At 40.6% G+C, this 26272-nt stretch overlaps 1 protein-coding gene across 1 annotated transcript in view; it reads left to right on the forward strand.

Moving 5' to 3' along the window:
• Positions 1 to 15952: 15952 nt before the first annotated feature.
• LOC134532704 (protein peste-like) overlaps positions 15953 to 26272 on the forward strand; it is a 38361-nt gene continuing 28041 nt past the window's right edge. The window contains exons 1-5 of the mRNA XM_063369460.1: positions 15953 to 16214; positions 19442 to 19598; positions 20885 to 21042; positions 22736 to 22880; positions 23691 to 23888. Of these exons, the coding sequence (XP_063225530.1) occupies positions 19479 to 19598; positions 20885 to 21042; positions 22736 to 22880; positions 23691 to 23888 (621 nt within the window). The 5' untranslated portion in view covers positions 15953 to 16214; positions 19442 to 19478. The remainder of the gene's footprint in view (positions 16215 to 19441; positions 19599 to 20884; positions 21043 to 22735; positions 22881 to 23690; positions 23889 to 26272) is intronic.

A 26272-nucleotide genomic window follows, 5' to 3' on the forward strand; every position in this document is an offset into this window, starting at 1 on the left:
AATCTATGTTACTTTATCACTGACATGAGAAATGTGTAATTCCCTGACAGCACACTACTTGTACTTCATTTGTACTATAAATAATTTTAAAAATTTGAAACAGAATTTCACAGATAATCAAAACTAATCACTAAAATGATAAACCTGGCTTTACGATAATGCTCTTAAACAAATAAATTAACTTAAACAAATTAATTATAAAATGTTTCAATAAATGTTAATTGTGTGTTCATCCATAATCATACATAACATTCCTCCCTACAGCAACTGAGGTTGAAATGTTCCAAGAACACTAATTATTCATATAAAAGTCTTAAAAACAACGTAAATACAGTGCATTGGCTATGCAGCTGAGTTGTTCTTGACATTTGAAATATTTAGCCCATGCCATTGTGTGTTGTTTATAAGTGTCGATCACAGGGGCTGTGTTCACTACATAAAAAAAACTGTAATTTTACAAAAAAATTCTTTGGTAAACCAGTTTTCAAGAAACTGACTGTAATACTACAAGAAATATATTGTAACTTTGTAAAACATATGGCTATGTTTATTTTTTTCATATATGAAATACGTTTTTAAGTTAATACTGAGGATTTCTTCCGGAAATTAGTAAATAATTTTATATTTTAATTCATATTTCATTCAAGCATAATGTTTTAAACTATGAAAAAGATAGTTTCATACTCAATAATTTGACTTTATTTGGTTATATTATACTTATAAATGTACACAGTTAATACTGGAAAGCTATTCAGGGAACGGTTTACAAATAACTTAAAATATTGGAGGTACTGGTACAACACAGAGCATAAATTCCCGGGTAAAAATCTAGACCCAGTATTACTGCGTGTACACTATTTTGTAGTGATAGTTGTTTTCATGTAAATGAACAAATGTGCATACATCTTTAATTTTACATGAACATTTTTACATTGTTACAGTGTAACATGTTAGCTCATATCGCAAGGGCTGCAATTTCAAACCCATCTTTCAGCACGGCTCAAGTTTCTGACTACCAAATCTGTGCTACAGTAGTTCGACGTCCACTATCGTTCCTAAGTCCCGTCGACTTGAGCCGATGTGACGAACACTAAAGATAAACAATAAACAATATTACAGAAGTTACTGCTATCTGGATTTAAAATGATATTTTCAATTGCTTAACATTGGTAAGTAAAAAAAAATACACCAGAGCAGCAAAGTAAGTTTTTTTTTAAATAAGTGCCTAGGAAAATTTTAAAAAATAAAAAACCATGATAGCTAGTCTTTTAGTACTCTCCAGAAATGTGTAACATCTAACCTCGCTAAAGAGAGCAAATTCGTGTTTTCTAATCTTGCAAATACACTTATAATACGAAACTCGGACACGAAATTTAACGTAGAATTCTTTAAAATAATGCCGAGCGTGATCAATATACGAAATTGTGTATTCAACAATTTCTTGACGCGAAACACACGTAGTTTCCGCACCCGCCGCTAGAACTCGCTGCAGGAGCAGCTACGTCGACTATTGAATGATTTGATTAGAAGACTGAAATTTTAAACTATATAATGAAAGGGCTCTGATAAAACAATTAAAGATTTTAAAAAAATACTAAACCCCGGTTTAGACCTGATTTTTGACAATGAGATTTGATTAAAGTACCGCCCATCTTGGTAAAATTCGCTTAACAGTTAATACTACAACGTTTCCCTTACGCTCGTGTCATCCGTCGCAGATAGCATCGCCGTGGTTACACATTTCCGTTCCATTCAACTTTTCGTTCCATTCACGAAATCACTCCTACCCAACGCCGTGTACCGAGAGGTTTAAGATATTCACACGTCAACAACTCGTGCGCAACATGTTGGCTCGACGTGGTGACTTTTGACGTCACGCGGACGTCGTCTGCACGTGCGCCAACATGCGAAACGCGCAACCACCGAAGGCGAAACGGTGACGTCGCAACGTCGCGCGCCCGTCGTGCGGCGTTGCCAGACGCGTCGAGCGTCACGTGTTGCGCCTCGATTGCCTGCTCTGGGGGAACACACGCGCTCTCTGGACGACGTCGGCGGCGCCGCTATCAGCCCCGGGGGAGGTCGCGGGGCGAGCGACCTCTGCGCCCGATGACCTCGGCCGCCCCTGGCCTTCGGCGGCGCGGCGGGGAGGAAGAGCGGTCCAGCGGCCAGCCCCGCGCTTCACCGCCGCTGCGGATGCCACAACCATTAGTTTGGCATTCCTGAACAGTTTGTGACCACAGGGCCATCGAGAGAATCTAAGAGCCCTGGGGCAAGTAATTTGGTCGGGCCCCCCTCTCCATTACTAAATGTAGGCTTACAACTTTTCAAACACCACACATTAATATATATATATATATACACACACACATACAACTGTAAACGTTACTGTGGCCATAACCATGGGCGTAGATCCCGTGGGGGCAGTGGCAACGCACCCCCCTTCCCCCCCAACCCTGAATCAAGTAGCTCCTCACTGAAGGGGCCAGCTCTTGCGGTTGCAAAATCGTGCCTGTGAAACGGGGTTGATAAACGTAAACGTCAGAACTATTTTTTTTTTTTAATTTTCTATAAATTTAAAAGTTTTATCTTTATTGGATGCATATACGGCCGAAATATGGGCTGTATAAAATAAGCAAGCACCCTATACGGAGATGGCTTGTGTCGATTAATCTCACTTGCAAAAATATCGGACCGTGCAACCCCTTACCGCAGCGAATTTCTGCCTTCCTCCCCCCCCCCCTTTCAAACAATTTTTTTGAATTCTACAGATTTGCGCCCCTGGCCACAACTGTAAAACGTGATCTATGCATATCGGATTACTTGTAAGTTTTTTATGAATTCTATGAACAACATACTTGTAATTTTCGTCCTATCAGGGTAAAGTCAAGCATTAAAAAAAATTCTCGAAACTCAACCAGCCACCCCCACCCCTTTTTCCCCCCTCTTGTCGGCCCTGGGTAAAAGTTATCGATCTTCACAATTTTAAGATAAATTTTCAATACAACAAAACTTATTTCATATATTTCTCTAATTATTTTTTTCGAAACGAATGCAGGAGAAATAGCATACCTGTATTGTTAACTTCCAATATAGATACATGATTAGGAATGTAACCAATAAAAATTTCAAAGTGAGCACTCAAGGAGGTTCACCTGGCGTTTCAACGTAGTTTTTGACTAATTCGTCTTTGAATACTTTGCACATTTTTGTATTCGTAATACACACCATTTTTCCTTGAAAATTTAAGTTTTTTTCAGGCGCATTAAACTTCTTGTAACGTGCAGAAAAATAATTATACATCAGTAAAGAAAAAGGGTAACGCTGGTAAATTGATCGATTTCCGAGGTTGTTGATGTATTTTATATGTGTGGTAGATGAACATAAACTATTTATATTCTTAAACATATGATGATTCAAAAGAAAGTTCAAAGTTTGTAAATTGCTTATGCTGCTAATTTGCGGTGGCTATTGTTTTGCAAGATTTCATCAGGCAATTATAAATATGATATTATTCAAATCATTAATGTTGTTAAAATGGCAAAGTCTGTTGATGAATGCTGCTGGTAACAACATATTTGTTATTTATCTAGGATTTATTTCTTAACTCAAATAAGATGTAAATATTTTCCGGTAATATTCACACCAAAATTAATTTTACATATCATATAGGCATTAAAAATAGGACTTGGGTAAATGAGTTTAATATCTCAGCAACATCGACGTCATAAGAGACGATTAGGAGCACTGACGGAATGAATGGGTGAGGGTAAAACGGGATTATCCGGAAAAAACCCCTCACGTGCTGGCGACAACGTTCGCCACGATTCTCACTAGCGAAAAATCTTAGTAAGCCCCCCCCCCCCCCCCCCCACCCTTGTGAAAATGAACTAGAAGGAAGATGTGTTGGGGGAATATATCTCCCAATCCTAAAATATCTATCCTTCCCACCAAGAAATGGGAAGAATTTGAAAGCAAACAGCAAACAGCGAGCAAATAGATGGTTCTATTCCCTCTCTCCCTATCCCCTGGAGAAATTTAAATCTACGTAGGCTCCTGGAAGCGCCATCACCCTCAGTATTTCATGAAATAAGGACTTCTTACCTGAGCAGCCAGAGCGTAAATTGTTACAGATCGAACTTCGACATCTAATTGTGCAAATATAAGTAAAATAAAAATTGCATTACTAAAAAAAGTCAACCAGTATAACAATTATCAGTCAAATATTAAATAATGAAATTTTTGAAGTTAAACTCCTTTGGGCATGATTAGAGTAAAATTTCAAGGCCGAATTTTAATGCAACGTTTTCGTGAAATATTGTTGTGAGAAGTTTCTGACGCGAAAATGACAGAGTTTTCTTTCTCTTTGTGCGATGATATATAACCGAGAGAGCTATATGAGTAGTATATAAATGGGGCTTCTGGCACAGGCTTCCAGGCTGTGGTGCTGTGTGTCCTTTCCGCCATCTTGGATTGTGACGTCACGGCGGCCATCTTGGAGGAGTGTAACGGGACACAGCGTAACGGGACAAGTTTGACCTTGACCTTTGACCTTGACCCCGGCGGCCATTTTGGACCCGCCATCTTGGATCCGCCATTTTGGATGACGTCATTTTGTTTTCTCGAACTTTCCGCCATTTTGTTTTCCGCCATTTTGAATTATGACGCCACCCTTGCAATTTCCGTTACGGCCGCCATCTTTAACTTTTTTATTTATTATCCGATTTTAATGAAAATTTTTTTAAAATTTATAAAAAAATTAAATTAATAAAATTTTAATAAAAAATATTTAAAAAAGGTACTTTTAGACACGGAGTTCGGAGTCCTCGGTTCGAACCCGACGAGGTCAAAAAAATAAAAATGGCGACAGGCTCCTTCCGCAATGGTGGCTGCAGGCAGACTGACTGGCCCCCACCACTTTTTTCAAAGCATATATATCGACAGTGAGCATGACGTCATGTCCGCCATCTTGTCTTCGATGTTGGAAACCATCATCATTGTATCGGCGGCGAGAGTGCGCTGGCGCCTAGTTAGTTTGATTCTTACCCGCTAGAGTGCAGTAATCATTTATTACTGTGACACCCGCCATCTTGAAATTTGGCCGCCATCTTGAAAATCCGTAATTTTAATGTTAGAGATTCGGGGAAAAGTTCAAAATCCATTAAATAAATTTGTAATCTATATACTGATTGATTAGATCGACTAAGGTCCTTGGTTTGATCCCTGGCCGATACAAAACAACTTTAATTTAAAAAATACCACAAAAGTGTTAGGTTTGAGAAAATAAAAACACCACAAGTTCTTTAAAAAAAAAAACTTTTATTACATAAATTCAATACACTACTACAAGTACAAAAAATAATACACAGACATAGAACTAAAGCCTTGTGGATTTCTCGATTCAAACAGTCTTCTTATTGTATGGACTAAGTCCTTTACATGTTCGTAAATGTCTATTCAGTCTATCAGGTCGACATAATGGTACACCACAATTTTCACACAAAACCGAATTATCGACTTCATTAAAAGGACAGTGATATATTTCGTGTCGTTTTGCAATTTGAATATTTGCTAATGTTTTGTTACAAAATATACAGCTTGATTCTGATGAATGTACAGACAGTCTATCACAATTCCTGAGGTGACGTTTTAATCTTCCATAACGTTTAAACTTGCTTAAACACCTGTTGCACTGATATTTAATGCGTTCAGAGTTATTATTACAATTGTGTATTACATAATCACGTAATTTCAAGTTTTTGATCTTGTCACAGTACGTACAGTTGGGCGATGGAACACTGTTGGATGCTCCTTCCTTTATCAATGACACTGGAACTGTTGACAACCATTGTAACACTGCTGTCATGTTAACTTCTGAAGCCGTTGAGGTCTGCTCTGCAGAAGATGTTGCACGCGTCGAAATCTCCTGCTGTGCGGAGAGAGCAGGTGTAGCTGTAGACGACGTAGTCATCGTGGTCTGCACTGATGATGGTAGACCTTCGATCCAGGTCGGTGTTGATACTGGTAAAGACGCCATCGAGGTCTCAAGAACAGCTAGATACTGGTCTATTATTCAAGGCTGACTACCCGATGCGTTCATCACCGCAGCCAGAGACGGACTAAATGTTCATATCACCAGGGTATATATTCTCATCAGCTGGTACAACACATGAGTCAAAACAATAACCATGTTCATTATACTTGCACTTAACTGTCTCGGAGCATTTTATATAATGACGATGTAAGCTGTCGAGGCGTGAAATTAGTTTATTACACTTATTGCACTGAAATTGTATTCGTTTCAGTAAATTATTGGGACAACTGCTTCTTTCATGTCTGCGAGCGCTTGAAGTTCTAGTAAATGATGCGACACAGTATTTTCACTGATTCGAAGTACGCTCTTCATTAATTGAAGTCTCCTCTGCAGTCGGTATCGAGATCTCCGCAGCTGTCGACAACGCAGGCATTGAGTTCTCCGCTGTCGTGGTCTCCTCTGCAGCAGGTATCGGGATCTCCGACTCCATCATCGTTGCTGCCATCGAGGTCCCCGCTGCTGACGGTAAACTTTCTATTCAGGTCGACATTGGAGCAGTAACTACGAAATTTAATGGAGAGAGCACGTCCGTACAGCACCGCGGCCAGAGGTGAACTGCGGGTCCAGTCGTCCGAACCTCGCTTATGTACCCACGGTCTACTGGTATACTACATGAGTCAAAATAATGTCTGTATTTAAAATTATTTTTTTATTAGGTACCTAAAAATTATAGAAATAAAAAACACACGAGTTCAAGTTTTACACATTTATTTATAAAACATACACAAATGCATGTTAGGTTAAGGAATTAAGCATTTTCACAAGCAAAGTCTTTAATGCCGCACGAACTGACTCGTCGACTCCGGTTCCAACTGGTTCGCAGGCCACAGGATCAGGAACACAGGTTTCCAGCTGGTCATCTTCTGCGACGTTGACAACTCCGACAAGACATGGTCGGTGACGTCTGTGACCACGTCTACGCCTGGGCTTTGGCTCAGTGCTAGTTGGGACAAATTCACTGCCTGAACTGCGATGACGAGACGCACACCGTTTGGACGTCTGCGTAGAAGCATCGCAGGCCTCAACAGGTTGCAACACGCTCATGTTTGGTGTTGCACGTGCAGACGAGGCGACTACCTCTGCGATGCTAGCAGGAAGGATTGTGTACGGTCTCATGTGATAGACGGCACAGTTTCCAGGTTCGCAACAGTCTAATAGCTGCTGAGTCGGTTCGTAGGACACAGGAAAGTGCGCAAACCGCCAATGCTGAGCACCTCCATCACAGGTTTCTGTATATGTACGTAGATATCCGGAATCCCAGTAGCTGTACTCGACACTGCTGAAGCTAGGTCTTGCGCTCACGTACACGTTAGCAGGATGAAATGTAAACATCTTCTTGCAGGTCGAACGTTAACTGAAGGCACGTACGTATGTACGCCATTTATATATGCAGGCTCCTACTAACATTGTGTGTGCCATTTCTGCATTAGCTGCGAGTTTGTACAGGCAGAGAAACGTTCAAACTTGTCACATGGCTGCATGTCGTATATTGCACTAAGCTTGCGCAGGGAAGGACAGCCGTAGTCGGTCTGTATATCTACGATTTCAGCTGCTCCAACATCGCACAGTTCTCGTAGCCATTTCTTCTGTTCGGGTCCGGCAACGTAGATTATTTCGTTTTGAACTAGTAAATCTCCAATAGTGTTTTTCACTTGGTGGTACGGAATTTTTCCTTCGTCCCACTCTAGTCCGTGATAGTATTTACATAACCATTCGTTCGACCGTTTACTTTTTTCGTCTAGTAGTTTCCACGGATACGGAGGTCGGAAGCTGCGGGTTCGAGTCTTGTCTCCAGAGGTGACGCTAATTTCCTTGAGCACGAATCCATTTTGACTCTGGAAACCTTGCAGGTTGCAGTACATCTTGTCGCTAGCAATGCTCGGTCGTAACTAAATTATTATCGAAAACGAAACAGTATTTATGTCAGAATTTTCACAAGTTTGTCTCGACAATTGTACGAAGCAAGCCGATCGTGAAGTATCAGACAAAAAGCATAGGTGTTTGGTGGAATATTTCCGCTAGTCGTTATCTCGATCCTACAGTCGATGATGTTTGAATTTATTCGATCATCCTGTTTGGAAACGTCAAACACCATTAACGGTGCCTTGTTCTTGAAACTGTCGGGACTCAGTATCGGTGACTGTCTCCGCCCATAGTAAGCTTGCTGAAACTTGGCATACATTTGATATGCTAGAAGGAATCTTCCACTTTCAAAGTCCATGTTCATGTCAACGTACGGATAACTTTCGCTGTTTAAAAATATTTTTACATTACGTATTTGACAGTTATCGAATACGGAGCGACCTACTCCTGCATTGAGCTGTCTTCCGGTCTGAAGCCCGACGATGATGTATCTTGGTTTTTCCGTAGCGAAGCTGGACTTTACTATCCAATTGATACGCTGACTATGAGGCAAGCCAGGATAAGTTTCCAGGCTCCAGGATCGGAATGGCACATCGAAATTCTTGCCATTTTCTATGTTCTTCAACATCTTGACTCGTTCAACGGTGCTCACTTGGATGTGGGGCAGCATCCACTCGATAGACTGTAGTGTTAGCGAGACATCTTGAGGGTTTTCTGCAGCGGCGACAATTGCATTAATGTGCGTGTTGGCTAGAAGCAGTACGAGCTCTTGTTTCGAATTAATGATTATATGCTTGTAGTCCTCAGCGAATCCAAGAAGCATGGACAGAGGAACACAAACTTCGAACTTCCCTTCGGCATAAACCGGAAGCTTATATTCATCCTCGAGAGCCCAACCGGCCATCTTTGCAGCAGACAGTTCATTTGGCGTGAGCGAAAGGTAATTTTTCATAGCAGATGTTATGCCTACATCTCTCGTCTGGTCTACCTCGACACCATTGAGTACATAAGTAATGCGTTCGATTAGGTGAAGAATACCATTGCAGGATATTGACGTCGTTGTCGGATGCGTACCATCCGCTTTTGTAAGCGTGCCTCTTATACGTAGAAATGACTGCGAAGGTAAAGTACAAATATCTTGGTGCTGTACTGCAATGCGTACTTCCGATGGAAGTGCGTACGGTCCGAGCAGGAAAGGCTGGTACTCGTGCAATTCCATTTTCGTAATGCTGTCATCAAAAATGACCGGATCTTCCACGTTGAGGATTTCGTCTTCCATATTTATTCGGCACTTGTCCAATACTGAGAAGATATTTTATGTTGTCAGGTGTTAATGCACCGATGTCTGGTAGAGAACTGTTCTTGTTCACGCCAATACGATTTCTTTTATAACTGTTCGGTGTTACGAACTTTATGCCCATTGCTTCAAGTGCAGACGTAATGTAATTTCTTCGTCTTGAAAATTCACCAATCGTCCTCGCTGGTCAACGATTCGGACGACGACTTCGTGTGCGCACTTCACGACGACTGGAACGTAAATGATACTTTGCGGTACTTCGACCAGTTTATATCCTGGCGGGACCATCGGCGAAAACTCGTGCAGCATGTTGCTTAGTCTTCCGTTGAGATACGTTCCACTTGCCAAATTACAGTTTATTCTTATGACATTCACAGGCAAAATGTTTACTGCGCGTGTAGATTCGTACGTTCTTCCCGTATCATAAACCTTTGATTCGAATCCGAGCATCGTACCTATGGTGCCAGGTTTCGTAAAGTCGACATTTTCACTGCATGTTAGAATGCTTTTTTGAGTGTTTGGATTTCCACGCAGTTGAAAGTCTACATCCTGTGGTAACATATCCCTGATGTAATTTGCAATGTCGTCAATTTCGTAAGAGCCAACAGGTAACCGTATTTCATGAGCGGTCCCATCACTTTTCAGGAAGCAGATCTTGCAATTTTCTTCGTCGATATTAGGTATGGCATTATACGTTTGAAAATCTACGAGTCCGATACACCATTCTCCGTCTAAATCCAGAGGCGGGAAATGAACCGCCCGCAGCTCAGATGCGTGACCTGTCAGGGTAAGTGTTATCGACATGACTAATAAATTAACATCACTGCACAACCTTTAAGTAGCAATTTTTATTTGTCAGCTAATTTTTGTTTGTTAAAAAGCGAAGACACAAGTGTCCGCAGTTTGTTTTATTAGGCTTCTGTTCCGTTTCGTAATTGTAAAACAACGTAGTGGATCGGCCCAGGTACTGTCGCAGTTCGGGCGGAGGGCGTAAATTTCCAAAACTGTCGTAGTAAGTTCCTTTTTTTCCAGACTTTATGTACGCCACCCAGTGCGTGCCGCGACCCGCCGACGTGTCTAAATTAATTATGGCACACTCACGTGTCTTTGGCTTGCTGGGCAAAGTGTCTCGCATAAACACGCCGCGGAAATTTGGTATTTTCAGTTTGCGTGCGTACTTTATTAAATCTACGTTGGTGAGCGGTCGTTTCGGTAGGGAACTTAGGATTTTCTCTTTACACGTTTCTTTCTCATGCCTCGTCCTGTCTTGTGAGGATGCAAGTACAGTCCTGCGCCTTTTTTTTTACCGATGGCAATGGCTTCCATGCTGGCATTGTGTCGCTGTGCTTCTTTTAACTGCTTGCGCTCATTCTTCGAAGTGTTGACTGCCCGCACTATACCGCTCGTTGCACCGATAAGGCCTCCGAGAGCACCCAATGCAGGCAAAAGCAAAGGAAGAAATCCTCCTATAATCTTCTTGTCGAGAGTCTGTAGTTTTTGCTTGGCTTTTTGCACGCCTGCACCGATCTTGCGCTTCTTGGTCTTGCGTGAGTTAGTCTTTGACTTGATGTAGCTGGTTCGACGAGCACCCAGTCCTAATTTCGTCTTTGCCTTCATGATCTTAGATACGCCCCACGCTGCGATTTTCTCTCCTAGTCCCGCGTTCGACGATTTACTTATATCTTCGGCTTCCTGTGCCAATATCTCGTCGGCCCGGTGCCTGGATTCCAGATCCTTGCTTAATGAATATGCGATATCGTGCTGCTTGCACTTTTCGTCGAGAGAATTAATGCCCACGTCACCGCGAGCTAACCTTTTCGCTAGTTTCGTGCCGGGGCCGCAAAATCTGTAGCCGGGAATGTGTAGCTCGAATGGTAGATTGTTTATCAGAGAGTTCACGAGTCCTGCGCCGATGTGTTTTTTGTTCTTACCTCTTCGAGTCATTACGCACAACTGACCAGAAAGTATAAATGTGTTTGATTTTATACAATTACTTTAGTACAATGCAGGTCGTCAAGCAAGACGTGTGTTTGCCCGTGCGCATTACGCAAGACGATGTATTTAGTGCGCGTGAATCACGACATGGCATACTGTTGCCTTCTGCCGTACGTTGCATAATGGCGGGTCCGTCCAACTGCGGTAAAACGTGTGTTTTACTGAGTTTACTGGAGGAACCAAATGGTCTTCGGTTCGAGAACGTTTACTTGTATTCCAAGTCGTTGCAACAGCCAAAGTACCAGCGCCTAGCAACTGTTCTACGATCTGTGGATGGTCTGGAGTATTTTCCGTTTAGCGATAATACCGATGTTGTACCTCCAAGCGAAGCAAAAGCCAATTCCGTGTTTGTTTTCGACGATGTAATGTGCGAGAAACAAGGCATAATACAAGAGTACTTTTCCATGGGCAGACACGCCAAGGTAGACTGCGTTTACCTGTGTCAGACGTACAGTCGTATTCCAAAACATCTCCTACGAGACAACGCAAATGTCATAGTTTTGTTTCGCATGGACGAACTTAATTTACGCCACGCTTATGATGATCACGTAAACACCGACATGACATTCCAGGAATTCAAAGACATGTGCTCCTTGTGTTGGAAAGAAGAACACGGATTCCTAGTTATAGTCAAAGACTGGCCTCTATATAAGGGCAGGTACAGACGAGGTTTCGATCAGTTTATCACCAAACATGAGTCATAGCATTTCGAAATTCGGTCGTAGCAGTCGAGACTTAGGTACTGCTCTCAAGTCTCATGACGACGTTATCCGCAAATACATTTCGCTACTGGCTCAAAAAGTAGACGGGGTGAAAAAGGAATTTCTTGAGTACCTCGTAGCCATAGACCAGCGCGTGGAAGCTTCGGATTCTCGCATTCGCGACATGATCGAAGTATCGAATGCACAAAGACGGGACGATCTGAGGACTTTTCAAAGTAGTCTGAAAGCATCACTATCTCAATCGTCAACAAATTCAGATTTGGCCAAACACAAGAAAGAAGTTTCTGCGAACGAATAGAAAAGTATAAAAGGAGGTCTTGCAATAAGTTTTCAGCCAGTACAATGTCGGACCTGGCCAGTGACCTTCATCGAGCTATACAGTCTGTTCGCGAAAAATATTTACTTGCTAGACGAACCAGACTTGCACGTGAGATGGAAAATGAGGAGATATTTAAACCAATCACTAGTCGCCTCGACGAACTTAAAAACAAGGAAGAACCAGCCTTCATTGTGAAGACAGAAGTTGAAGATGAAATGCCGACTGTAAAGAAGAGAAAGTATGAACCAGATCGAGAAGAAGAGGACTTAACAAGTACAGAGTCCATGCACAAGAAAAAAATACCGAAAAAGGGACATCAAGTTAATGCAATGGTCCGACCATACCTGATATCGTTTACGAGCCGGAATAATGACACGACCTACGGAGTGTACAGAAAACATAATAAATGGTTCCTCGGTGCTAAAGAAATAGACTTTCTACCAGGAAATATCGTGCGCGTAGCAGAGTTCAAAACGCGCGGGACTCCGGGTCTGTACGAATTGCTGTTTCGCAGGGAGCCTAAAGGATATTCTCACAACGACTTACAAGAGTACAAAAAACTGCTAGAGCTAACCAATGCACATTTTCGCGATAACGATCCAGATAGTGGTGTATATAAAGATGTAGATCATGAAAAAATCGACATTCTCGCTAATCTCTTCAGTGAACTAACAATACATGGCGAAGGTTTAAAAAAGCTAGAAAGTGGTCAGACATTTGACTATGTATATTGGGACGACCCTAATGAATTAGTTGATCGCCTTAGAATTCTACATGCATCGCTTAGTGTAGGAAACTATTCGCACATCAACGAAATAGTCTCCATACTTGAAGAACTGAAGGAAGCCGGCTACATACAATGAGTCGAACCGGAATCGCTCGCGAACTTCATGCTCCTGCTAGACGGAAATACCTTCGTCGCAAAGTCATAGTTCGTGGAATTGATGATTTATTCCAGGCGGACCTTGTTGAGATGATACCGTATTCCCGATTGAATAAAGGTTTCAAGTACATGTTGACAGTCATCGATGTTTATAGCAAGTTCGCTTGGGCTAGACCTGTCAAATCAAAGACTGCAACTGACGTAGCCAAGGCCATGAACAATATTTTGCGTGATGGACGTGTACCGTCGCACCTGCAAACGGACCTCGGGAAAGAATTCTACAATGCGACCTTCAAGGCTTTGATGAAGAAGTATGGCATCAAACACTACTCTACATTTAGTAACGTCAAAGCCTCCGTTGTCGAAAGGTTTAACAGAACTTTGCGTTCCAAGATGTGGCGGCAGTTCACGGCTAACGGAAATTACAAGTGGCTTGACATCTTGCCGAAACTAATAAGGGAGTATAATTCCACTGTGCATTCTACCACGAAAATGAAGCCAAAGGACGTAAAGAATAATCGCCTGCTTCAAACAGTTTTTCCCAACACGAAGAAGAAAGATCCACGAAAGCGTAAAGCTAACGTCGGCGACATTGTGCGAATCTCCAAGCAGAAAGGTATCTTCGAGAAAGGTTTCACTGCGAACTGGAGTCCCGAACTTTTCCGTGTGACACATGTTCGTGAATCAGAGCCTAGGACCTACTACCTCGAAGATTTGGACCACAAACCTATCCGTGGCGGCTTCTATGCCGAAGAGATTCAGCCTACGTTGTATCCTGATATGTACTTGGTGGAGAAGATTATAAAACGAAGAAACGGACTGTCCTACGTCAAGTGGTGGGGCTTTCCACCTCGCTTTAATTCGTGGGTGGCAGATGCAGACATCGAGAAATCCACAAGGCTTTAGTTCTATGTCTGTGTATTATTTTTTGTACTTGTAGTAGTGTATTGAATTTATGTAATAAAAGTTTTTTTTTTTAAAAGAACTTGTGGTGTTTTTATTTTCTCAAACCTAACACTTTTGTGGTATTTTTTAAATTAAAGTTGCTTTGTATCGGCCAGGGATCAAACCAAGGACCTTAGTCGATCTAATCAATCAGTATATAGATTACAAATTTATTTAATGGATTTTGAACTTTTCCCCGAATCTCTAACATTAAAATTACGGATTTTCAAGATGGCGGCCAAATTTCAAGATGGCGGGTGTCACAGTAATAAATGATTACTGCACTCTAGCGGGTAAGAATCAAACTAACTAGGCGCCAGCGCACTCTCGCCGCCGATACAATGATGATGGTTTCCAACATCGAAGACAAGATGGCGGACATGACGTCATGCTCACTGTCGATATATATGCTTTGAAAAAAGTGGTGGGGGCCAGTCAGTCTGCCTGCAGCCACCATTGCGGAAGGAGCCTGTCGCCATTTTTAATTTTTTTTGACCTCGTCGGGTTCGAACCGAGGACTCCGAACTCCGTGTCTAAAAGTACCTTTTTTAAATATTTTTTATTAAAATTTTATTAATTTAATTTTTTTATAAATTTTAAAAAAATTTTCATTAAAATCGGATAATAAATAAAAAAGTTAAAGATGGCGGCCGTAACGGAAATTGCAAGGGTGACGTCATAATTCAAAATGGCGGAAAACAAAATGGCGGAAAGTTCGAGAAAACAAAATGACGTCATCCAAAATGGCGGATCCAAGATGGCGGGTCCAAAATGGCCGCCGGGGTCAAGGTCAAAGGTCAAGGTCAAACTTGTCCCGTTACGCTGTGTCCCGTTACACTCCTCCAAGATGGCCGCCGTGACGTCACAATCCAAGATGGCGGAAAGGACACACAGCACCACAGCCTGGAAGCCTGTGCCAGAAGCCCCATTTATATACTACTTATATGAATGAAAGATTTAAGACAGAGAGTATATGCATTCACTTGTTCCAGAAAATAGATATAGGTATCCTATACAGTAGTCAGCTGTGAATGTTTAGAATTTTATATTTGCTAGCAGAGCGCTCGCATTCCTCCTTGTTCAACCAGCAAAGTAGAGAGCGCTGTTGAGACAGTCCCTGCATTTACCGCATAGATAGCGCTGCCTGTTATGAATTTCGTTTTTCTTTCAGAGATTAGGTGTGTTCCAAATGGCAGAATTGTTTGAAGAAACAGTAACAAGCGCAGTTTTTCTTTTAAGTGTGAGAATTTATCTTCTCATATCCCCCCCCCCCCCACATTTCTCTCTCTCCGCCGATTTACCCCTTATGATATACTTGCGAGTCGAGGTTTGAGTTGCCTAGAATTGCCAAAGATGTTTCACTTCTATCACGAGTACTGAGTTACACATGCTCTTTTTTTTTTTGTGTTCCATACATACTCAACATCCACGCCTTTTGCCGGAGTCTTAGTGAGAGACGGTCCTGCAGACTATTTCTAAGGACACACATTCCCTAAGTGGGACCTTAACCCACGACCAAGAGCGCTGACCACTGGACAACCGATGCCGGCCTGTGCTGGTTGCGAGGAGATGGAAAGAGGGCATCAAACAAGTAAGTAACTTTTTGTTGACGGTAGCTGTACGGATAGTTGAAACGTGTCAAGGCACGCGCTCTCTCATTATCGTGAATGACTTCAGTGGGAGTCTGTGTGACCTTGTTGCCTTGGATAACTAAAAGAAAACAAAATCCATTTTTACCGACATTGATCTTTGAACTCCCGGAAGTTATCGCCACCATAAATCAACGTCTGCAAAAACTCAAGTTAGTTATTGTGAACAAGTTTCGCGGAGATAAATAATCAAAATACTGCAGTCTTCGGTGATGGAGAACGAAATTTATTCATTTTAACTGAAGATGCAGATAACAGACGTCTGGTCGTCGGGACGAAGTGTTGGTCCAGCGTGGTCGTGCTGCGAGCAGTCTCCGCGGGATCTGCCCGCGCGGTGGTGAAGTCTGACGCCGCGCCACGGAAGGAGTTGAGTTGACCTTCGACCCGGCCGACCTCCGACGTCCACTCCTGCAGACCTTTGACGCGACGGTGGCTGGGACGTCGTCACGGGTGAGACATAGATGACGGTGTCGTTTCAAGTTCAACCTTACCTCGGTGTGAAGTGTGTTTCTTATTTCGCTTTTGGCAGAGTTCTTAGTTCGTCAGCGAATCCGCTGATGTAGGGGTTGTTTTTATTATTATTAAATTTTCACTAGTCTCTTGTAAGTGCAACAAGAGGTCACTTCAGTGTAGCCGAGATTTCCCGACTTGATCGCTCTCTTCAAGTGAATAATGACGGCTGATGTTAAATGGCACGATATGCCACAGTGGTGGTTGTTGATTCACCGGGTGATTACCGAGTATGTAGGCAGAGTGCTCACGTGAGAAACATTCTAGCGGCGTAATAAGTTTTACCTAACAGTGGTAATAAGCCACATAAATGTTCATAACTACGTTAAAATACGTGACATTTTACAGTTTGAAAATAAAGTTCATAAAATATATTTTGGTAAGATTTTTAACTAAAAATAAAATCCAAGAAAGTCATGGTGATAAATTTGCAGGAATATCCCTTAATTAATAAAAATTGAAGGTAAATTGATAAACGAATACTTTGTGAAAGACCTAGCTAAATTATCTGATAAGGTTTCGGTGGAAAGATAAAGACAAACATCAGACCCACCACTTTAAGCCGTGTTTGTTTATTGTCCCCGGAAGTGACGTCACAGGGGCTGTCCGAACTGGAAGTATGCAATTATGAACGTAAATGAATCTGTGTTTTTCTTGAGATAGCCTTTAAGTTAAGGGGGATTAAACCCCGCCAATTTTGATTTTAAAATTTTTCTTATCTTTGAAAGATTTGTGCAATGGGAGTGCATGACTTGATGTAAGTTTTTGGACATACGCCATTGCTAAGCACTTTTTTTGTCTCGTTTCAACCGCTGTGCTGAATTTTTTTGGGTTCAATATTTTTGTGTCGTCATAATTTGTGGGTTTTTTCGTTCTCTTAGTACATTTTTCTTTGTTTTTTTTCTTTGTTTGTTGACCATATTCCTGTTACGGAATATTTTGTGGTGTTTATATCCTGTTGACAACAGCAATTTTTTGCTTAATTTGTTTGTTTTTTTGTCTCTTGGGTATTTTTATTTATTTATTTAGTTTATTTTTTAGTTTTCTTCTACAGAAAAAGTGCTAAGCAATGGCGTATGTCCAAAAACTTACATCAAGTTAAAAAAATTTCGTTTTGTTATAATTCAAAGTTTGTACTTTTTATCCAAATTTTTGGCATGTAAAGGCAAAAATCTTATCTCCCAGACCTTCTAAACCATTGTTGCAAACCACATATTTACTAACAGGCTCCAGTCTGTAGGCCTAACCTCTGGAAAAAAAACTGATTCTTTTCACGCGGGCGACTGAAACTGTCACGACAATCAAACCAGTTCACGAGTATTAACTTTAACAAGTAGCCAAAGCTATGGCCTATGCCATTTCTACCCAAAAAAATTGATGCTTTATTGTAAGCGGTAACAAAATATCTTAAAATACAATATGGCAAGGCCTAATCCCCATTAAAAAAACACTGCCATTTTTAAAAACGTTTTAGGCTGTAATTGATATAAAATTTAAAGTTAACTGTCTTAAATTTGCGTGACGCTAATGAAGTGTTAAAAATTACTCATATCAGTTAAACATTGCTTTTTCATTCAAATTGATATCTTTTATCATACTAATAATATGAATAATAATACAAACTGTTCGGACCAACATTGAACCTGTCTGTAATCGTCAAGTAGTTACGCCACAAGGGCAAGTGATGTACGTAATTTAAGGTCTCAAGTACACTACTGTGTACTTGAATCCTGTACACGGTCTTCGTAGTCTCCCTTATTCTACTGTACTACCAATAGTAGTACACTACTGAATAATCTAATTATTTATCATCTACCTGCGGCTCGAGCTATGAATAACGGATCGAAATAAAAAAAACGGTTCTCCTAATCGTGAGGTGACTGTGAGTCTGTCACTGTCTGTCGCTGTCACTGGCTGTCACTCGTCGCACCGGGCCTGACGCCTTCGCCGGCAAATACACAAGGGCTTCGCGCCACAGTTAAATGTCAGACAGTCAGTGGGCTGTATTTAGATATTACTAAGGATTGGAAACATTCGCGGTTTAATTACCTCCAATATACTCTATGTACTCGGGCAAATAACAACTGCTCATTGGCCGCTGACTCGTGAGATCTGTTAACCGGGATGCTTGTGATTCGATGCTTCTTTTGTTCAGTGTTTACCATTGGCTCGGAGTTCCTCAGCTAGACTGTAGAGTCCAATCACTGAAGCAGTGTGAAGGTGAACGAGTTTGGATTATAGCCTATCGCAAAATGAAGCCACGATTTTTTTCCGGTCTCTAGATATTACAAATTAATTTATATGTAATTGATTGCATTGTATAATGTCCTTGGTGTATATGGTGTTTAGGTTCACTCAGCCTGGGTCCATAAACGTCCCAAGAGCGTAAATACAAAACAAACAAAAAACGCAAGAAAACTACGGATATTCATAAAACACGCAAGTCACACACAATACATCACCAATCCCACAACTTTAAACTATAAAACTGTAAAATATATATTTTTTTTTAATCGTGATTCTATAAAAATTATAATTTTTTTCTTGAAAACGTGTGAAATTCTTAATAATTATTTTTAAATCATTAATTGCTTCCACTGTGCAATCTTTTGATAAGATAGAACGTAATTCGTGTGGTAAAAAGAAAAGTGTAGCTTTCTGTACGCGTTACGTCTAAAACCTTAATTTTTTTATATAGTTTTCACTTGTTATAACGTGGATTTCGTAAACTTAAGCCAAAACAGAAGTTGAAAGTTGGCCCATGCTGGCGTTTTTTTTTTTTTTTTTTTTTTTGCGTCTTACTTTATTTATAGACCGATATTATTTGAAAACGTCATTTAACTTTTTTAGCGTATTGCGTTTCAAGAACATTTTATTTAGCCTCCAATTAAAGTTTCAGCTAATGAGTATATTTGTTTACCCCTTGTTTTCTTACACATAATCCCGCCTCTCTCCTCGTATATTCCAGAGAAATTTTCTCTCGAACTGTGTTTATATTAAGTGGTCCATAACAAACGTATATAAATAACTTATTTGTATAAAGAGTATTTTTTGTTTCTTAATTCATGTGTCAGAACTTTATTTTTTTTAAGTGTCGTAACTTGTGTTTTAGCATGATTAATGAATCACAACATGAATAAATAATGTCCATTTCAACCCTTTGCTAGGAACTGAAGACGTTGACACCTCGGAATCACCGAAATCATGGTGTTCAAATCCAGGACGTGGTTGAAAATATCAGCATGTCTCGGCGTATTTCTAATTCTCCTGGGAGCCGTCACTATGGTGTTCGTGAATGACATCTACAGTCTCATAATCAATGAGGTGAGATTTCGCAGGTAACGTGCAGAATGTAACTTTAGCATTTAATTTTAAAATTTGTAACGATCTTCATAATGTAATAGGTAAATGTCTCAATTTCAGTATGCTATATTGAGTGCTAGTTTATCGTTCTAATTACGAAAGACTGATGACTTCGATACTCAAAATCCGGGCAGATTAAGAAGTATAACATTCGATGACCCAAACAATGAGCCAAAGGCGAGCTCCTAACCACATGATTTAAATCCAAATGAGTTGTTCATAGTTAATATCAAAAATAGATTTATTTGCAGTAGCCATACGCTCTCCATTTAATACTTCTTAATACATTTGTTTTCATTTCTAATATCGGTTTTTTTTGTTTTAATTGTGATGGTTGATTTATACTTTTAGCGATTCTGCTCACAGATTTCTTAATGAGGCAATCGTAGAGCGCGAATAGATTGAAGAAGATAGCATGAACATTGAAAAACGTCCCATTTTACTATAGATACGATAGTTAAATGCGTGCGTTTTTAATGTTTTGATCTTCCTTTCAATGAACATCCTATTTACCTCGTTTTAACTTCATTGTGGTTTCTTTAGCCATTATAACGTATCTTATAACTCTATTATTGGCAGAATATAAATCACATTCATTTGTATAGTCTATGTCACCAGCTGAATCAGCCAGTAATTAGCGCGGTATAAACTAAAGTACCGCGATAAATGTTCACCTCGTATCCGCTTGCTCAAAATTCGGCCAAGATCCTTTGCGAACACTACTCTACGATCACACTTACCTACAAGCGCAAATTAGTTAAGTACCATAATAATAATAATAATGTTTCGGTACTTTGCCGTGATAAATTATACTTTAACTGGATAATTAGGGTAGTAAGCATACTTACGATCAACATATGTGTACGTTCCACTTGTTAGACATGTACCTGCATAGAATATTTTACTTTAAGAAATATAAAAAATAAATAGGCAATTACGTTCTAAGGGTCCACTTTGTATGAAAACAGTTTACTTGTTCTTGCATCTAAATGAATGTAGGCATAATTTTTTTTTAGAACAACAGCATGACATTTTTTTTTAAAGTGTTTTCTAGCTCACAAAAATTGCCAAAAAAAAATAGAAATAAGTGTTCTGGTGTACACCACGTACAACTTATTTGCCCGTTATTCTACTCACTGTTCTTGATCGATACAACTATTTTTATTTGTTGTTCGGTAATTCACATGTCATAAAAGTCCTTAACTTCGCCACGCTCGACATGTCCCGCGCGCGTGGTGTTTCTCCAGACCATGGTCGTCTCGCCCGACTGCGTGCGCTACGAGCCCTGGCGGAAGTCCCAGTACCCGCTGACCTTCAGGGTGTACCTGTTCAACTGGACCAACCCGGAGGAGTACCCGGGCGGGGGCAGACCGAGGGTCGTCGAGACGGGCCCGTACACCTACAGGTTTGGTCCACTCAGCGGTGTTTCGTCTCAGTGCTGGTGAACAACCAAAAATACATCAGCAAATAAAATACCTCGGGGGCACAAGACACTGCGTCACAAAAGCCACATTTTTCATGAGAGCAGTTCAAAGAGTACCTCACTTATTTACTCAACAATTATCTACCCAATGTATGTGAATTTTTTGACATTTAGTAGAACTTAGTGTCGTATGCCAATAGAACAAACGTCAAACGGTGATGACGTTTATGGTTAAAAGTGAATTTTTGCAAAAATTTGACATAGTGCCTTGTGCCTCTGAGGTACTTACGTATTTATCTGTACACAACATCGCCAAAGATGTACATTTTCGTTCTGTATAGTGGTATAGAGAACTGTGTTCAGTTAATATAAACAGTGAAAATAGGCCGTGAGAATTTTTGCTCAGAAGTGAAGAACACTACGTGGAAAACACAATTTGGGTATATTTATCACGCTCAGCAATATTTTAAGGAATTCTACGTTAAAATTCGAGACCGAGTTTCGTATTATAAGTACCTTTACAACATGAGAACACATAAATTTTCTCGTTTTACCGAGGTTAGAAGTTACACATCTCTGGTGAGTACCTACTGAAAGATTCGCTTACATTTTATTTTTTGTTTCAAATTCTTAATGGAAAATATATTGAATGCAATTTTAACGTTACATTAAATTTCGGGTTGTGTAAACTTAATTAGCTATCCAATAATCACGAATCAGGATGTTTAACAAGACGATACATATCGTGCTCCGTGCTGTATTGTTTTACCAAATGCATTTCGAGAACTCTCTAATGAACTTAAAAAAGTTTATAAAAATGTTAGATTTCAAAGCTATCTCTGCCCTATCTCACATCCGGGTGAAATCTGTTGGGATACCCTTACATTATTAATTCATCAATGAGTCCTTATACAGTATTAGCAGCTAATGATAAATGACTTAAAACACAGGGTAGAATATCAAACAATTGGCTTTTTTATCATATTTAAAACATTTATTTTTAAAATACTAACTTAACAAGTAATGTGATTCAAATCCCTACTAAGCTATAATCAGCTAACCAAAGCTATTGGAAAACGTTGGTTATAACATAAATAAGGGCGAATGTTTTTCTGTCAACAGTAGGTACTGTACTTGTCAAATTAGTTAAATGTCTAAAACGCTCATTAGAAATAAGGTCTTCTCTTCCTGACTTCGTCAAAGCACAGAAATAATTATGTTTACCTAAATGTAACATTACATCAGATTGAAAGAAAATGTTTTTTTCTACTAAAAAAGTCATCAATTAAAATAATTTTTTTTTAGTAGCTGTGTGAACTGAAAGCATTAAATCATGTGATATGGCGTTTTGCATTAACCGTTTGTACATACCCTTCGTCTTGAAACTCTTTATTTTTAAAATATATCAGTGATTAAATTAATAAACAAATAGGTTTTCCCAAAACCCTGAAGGAACTCTGGTCTCTTTTGACGTAAAAATTTGCTTTTGAGTTTATAAATACTTATAAATTAGAACTTCTTTAGTAGAAAAAACTATTTTATAAACAGATAAATGGATTTATATTATTATTATTTTAAATCAGATGCAAAATCACCAACTATTATAAGCAATATAATTTATTATACAACCCCATTAAAGATTGGTAATGAGAGACTGCTCATGCGTCATGCGCAGTGAATACGACGAGAAGGTGGATCTGCAATGGCATAAGAACAACACAGTCAGCTACCGGCAGTCCAAGCTGTGGTATTTCGACCCTGGGCGGTCTAATGGTTCTCTGGACGACCCCATCACCACCGCTGACATAGTTTCGTTGACGGTAAGTGTGTTGTGTTGTTCGGCCAGGGGGAAGGTCTCGTATGGGATGTAGGCCTGCAGGTGCCCGTGACGGCTGAAATTTGTAAATATTAGACGATGTACAAATAGTATCTGTGTGCCAAATGTAACTTCAAGATAGTGAAACTCGTGAGGCGAGAGTCGTGGGGTTCGATCCCAGCAACCACGGCACGACCTGTGCTTTTGAGACCTGAGTCAGAGAGTCGGTGCCCACATGTTCCTGAGCCCAGTGTATTCCGTTCCTGCAAAGTACGGATGTTGCCAGGGCTCGAAGTCTTGGTGTGTGAACATCTCAACGCTTCGTGTACGGCACTTAGGAGGGGTAATTTCGTGACAATGGAACTGAATTCGATGAACGGAAATGTGTAGACAAGATGACGGACCCACGTGTAGCAACGCAAACCAGTATAATAGCCAATTTTGTAAATATTGGATGATATACAAATCGTATTGTGTGCCAAATGTAACTTTAAGATAGTGAAACTACCCTGGAATAGATTTGGTACACTAAAATAGTCGTAGCAAAAAGTAATTACAAAAGTTTTAAAATACGGTACCTAAGAAGATTGGCATTTCAGTGATTATAATACATATTCTCCTTCTAAATTCCAATAGGATTAGTAGTATCGCAATAGAGCACGCGCTTGATCACCTAACGTGACGTGCTTAAAATCTCGCCACTGGAAATTTTTTTTTTACTTTTTAACTATATTATTGGTGTTTCTAATGATGTCGATATCGACGAGACTTGGAGGCCATGCAATCGGTCAGTGTTTGGACCTCGCTGTCCCAGGCAGCGACCCTGGCTGAGAAGAGTTCCTACGTGTTCCAACGGGTGGTCTCCGTGTGGTGCACGCTCTCGTCCACGCACACGGTCGACGAGCTGCTCTTCGCTGGGCACAGGCACTTCCTGCTCAGAATCACCTCGTCCACCTCGTTCCTCAGCGGCGGGAGCACCTTCCCCTACACCAAGTTCGGCTTCTTCTACATGGTGAGTGTGCAGCTGGTGGTCCGAGGACGTTCGCGTCGAGTACACGGTCCTGGCCGTCTCGACCATCTGACAGGTCGGCCGCACGTTGACGACTCCCCGGTATCTCTCACCTAGCAATGCAGATATATGTAAGAAAGATACTCTCCAGGAGCTGATGGTGGTGCTCGCAGCTACTACTGCAAATACAGTGTAAGCCTTATAGACTGTTGAGCCGAATTAACCAAACTTTCACTCCAAGCGATCAAATCTCTCGCCTCCCACCGAGGCAATCCTGTTTCGATTCCCGACGTATTAAAACCCGGGTTTTTTTCCCCACAAGTTTTGGAAATGTGATGAATGGTGCCATGAGCCACTGGGTTTAACTCGGGATACCTCCTCCACCTTCTTCACCAGTTAAAATAATAATAATAAAATCAGGGGGGATGTTGGATCTCGGGGGGAGGGGGACAAAATTACTTTTACCATGTCCTTATAATAGTAACAATTATGTAAGCACAAGTTAGTCCTTTTAATTCCAACAACACCTTACCCCTGGATGATGTTTAGATAAATTAATTAACTAAATTACAGTAAACTTTAAAAGTTAGAAAAATATATTTTTTATTTATATCTACAAATTTAACTTTTGAAATATATTTAATTTCTGTAATTTATAGTTGTAATATTGCGAAAAAAAATAAAATGTAAAAACAAAATGTATCTGTGGGTATCGAGTCCGTGCCGACACAATGCCAGCTCATGGGTTTGGCCACTGTGCCACACCACTGACTTAACAATAAAAGAAAAATATCGTTCAAATATTACTTTAAAATCTTTAAAGTAAGAGCTATTTCTCGTTTTATATGGCCCACTCAAGCGAGATTCTTTAGGATTTTGAAATGACACCTATCTGCTTCTACTCACACAGTTTAAGCCAAATCGGTGAGTCTGCCTTTTGTTTTTTTTTTTTTGTTTAACCAGGTCGTTGGGTAGATAACATTCATTACAGCGCAATACAAGAGTGAGGCCCACTCTCTCACCACTTCAACTTCTTCAATAACAAATGTAAGAAAGGTTTAAGACATTAGTACAGATTAGGTATTTATCAAGCGCCCAAAAGAATGGGGGAAAAAAATATTAATCTGGGAAAAAATTTCAAAAGTTGAGGCAGAATTAGGGATAATGTCGTATTTTATAGGATACTGCCATTTAACACGATGTTCAATGTTAATGATGGGGTAAACTACTACTAGTGTCATTAATTCCCAAGAGCCGCGAGCTTCACTAAGCCGACGAGATACGCCAAGGTAAAGGGTGTTTTTTTTTGTCTGTGTGAGTCTCGGGACTAGCTCTCTATTGAATGCCGCCCAGAGACTCTTTACAATTTGTTATGGAGTACCTGATCCATACGAACCTTTACCTCCTGCCTCAGGGGTAAAGGGTTGGTAGTTGCCAGACACACACACACATATATGACAGTGATCTTTGGTAAACTTTAATTGAGGGTGCCATCACCCGCGGTCTCAGGATCGAGACCCGGGGCGGTCCTAGTGGTTTTCAGTGGCTCTAAAGGAAATCTCCGGAGGGCGCCAGGTTAATTTGAGAATTAACCGAGATGGTCGTGGGTTTTTTCCCCTGCGTGTTCCACTAAGATCGAAGGCTGTTGATGGTAGGAATAAGTCCCTACTTCTAATAAGCACTGGCCCTAGACAGTGTAGAGGATTGTTTCCTAATTGCTCAGGAGGCATTTGCGAAATAAAGAAATGGTATTTAGGTGCTAGTTTTTTTAATCTCGCATCTCACCTGGTGTGGATGGAGACACAAGTTACACAATTACACTGAACCAAAAATACATTGGCAATACATACACTCGCATTGATAATTAATTACGTGTTACATGGATGTTACATTGCGGCACTTGCAAACAAGGTCCCTACATTGATCTGTGGGTCGAAGAATAGTTTAGGTGGATTAACGGCCACTCCCGTGATAATCTGTATAGAGATTCGTGCCTGGGCTCACCTGTGTGAGTCGCGGGGCCACAAAGATAATATTAATTGGCAAAGTCTTTAGGATTGCAGTCGGCAGGCGTATGCTTGACGAATTATGCGAAGTTCTGTTCGTGGGAGTCTGCCTGGACCATAAGGTGACTGCGTCGCGAACCTTTGTTCCGCGACGAGCAAAAATTAAAGCGGCCGGAATAAGCCCTGCACCGGAAAAAGGCACGGGGGCACGCGGGGAGAGAAGAAAATGAAAATGTTTTAGCGAATTATAATAGTTACGGTACCAGAATGACGAATTAGAAGTACGAATGTTGAAGTCTCCCCGCGAGATCACACGTCCGCCCTGGCCCGTGAGTAAAACTTTACTTCCGCTTTGTGCCGGCTTGGGAGGGGAGGAAGTGT

This window comes from Bacillus rossius, chromosome 6, assembly GCF_032445375.1.
Source record: "Bacillus rossius redtenbacheri isolate Brsri chromosome 6, Brsri_v3, whole genome shotgun sequence".
Classification (NCBI taxonomy): domain Eukaryota; kingdom Metazoa; phylum Arthropoda; class Insecta; order Phasmatodea; family Bacillidae; genus Bacillus; species Bacillus rossius.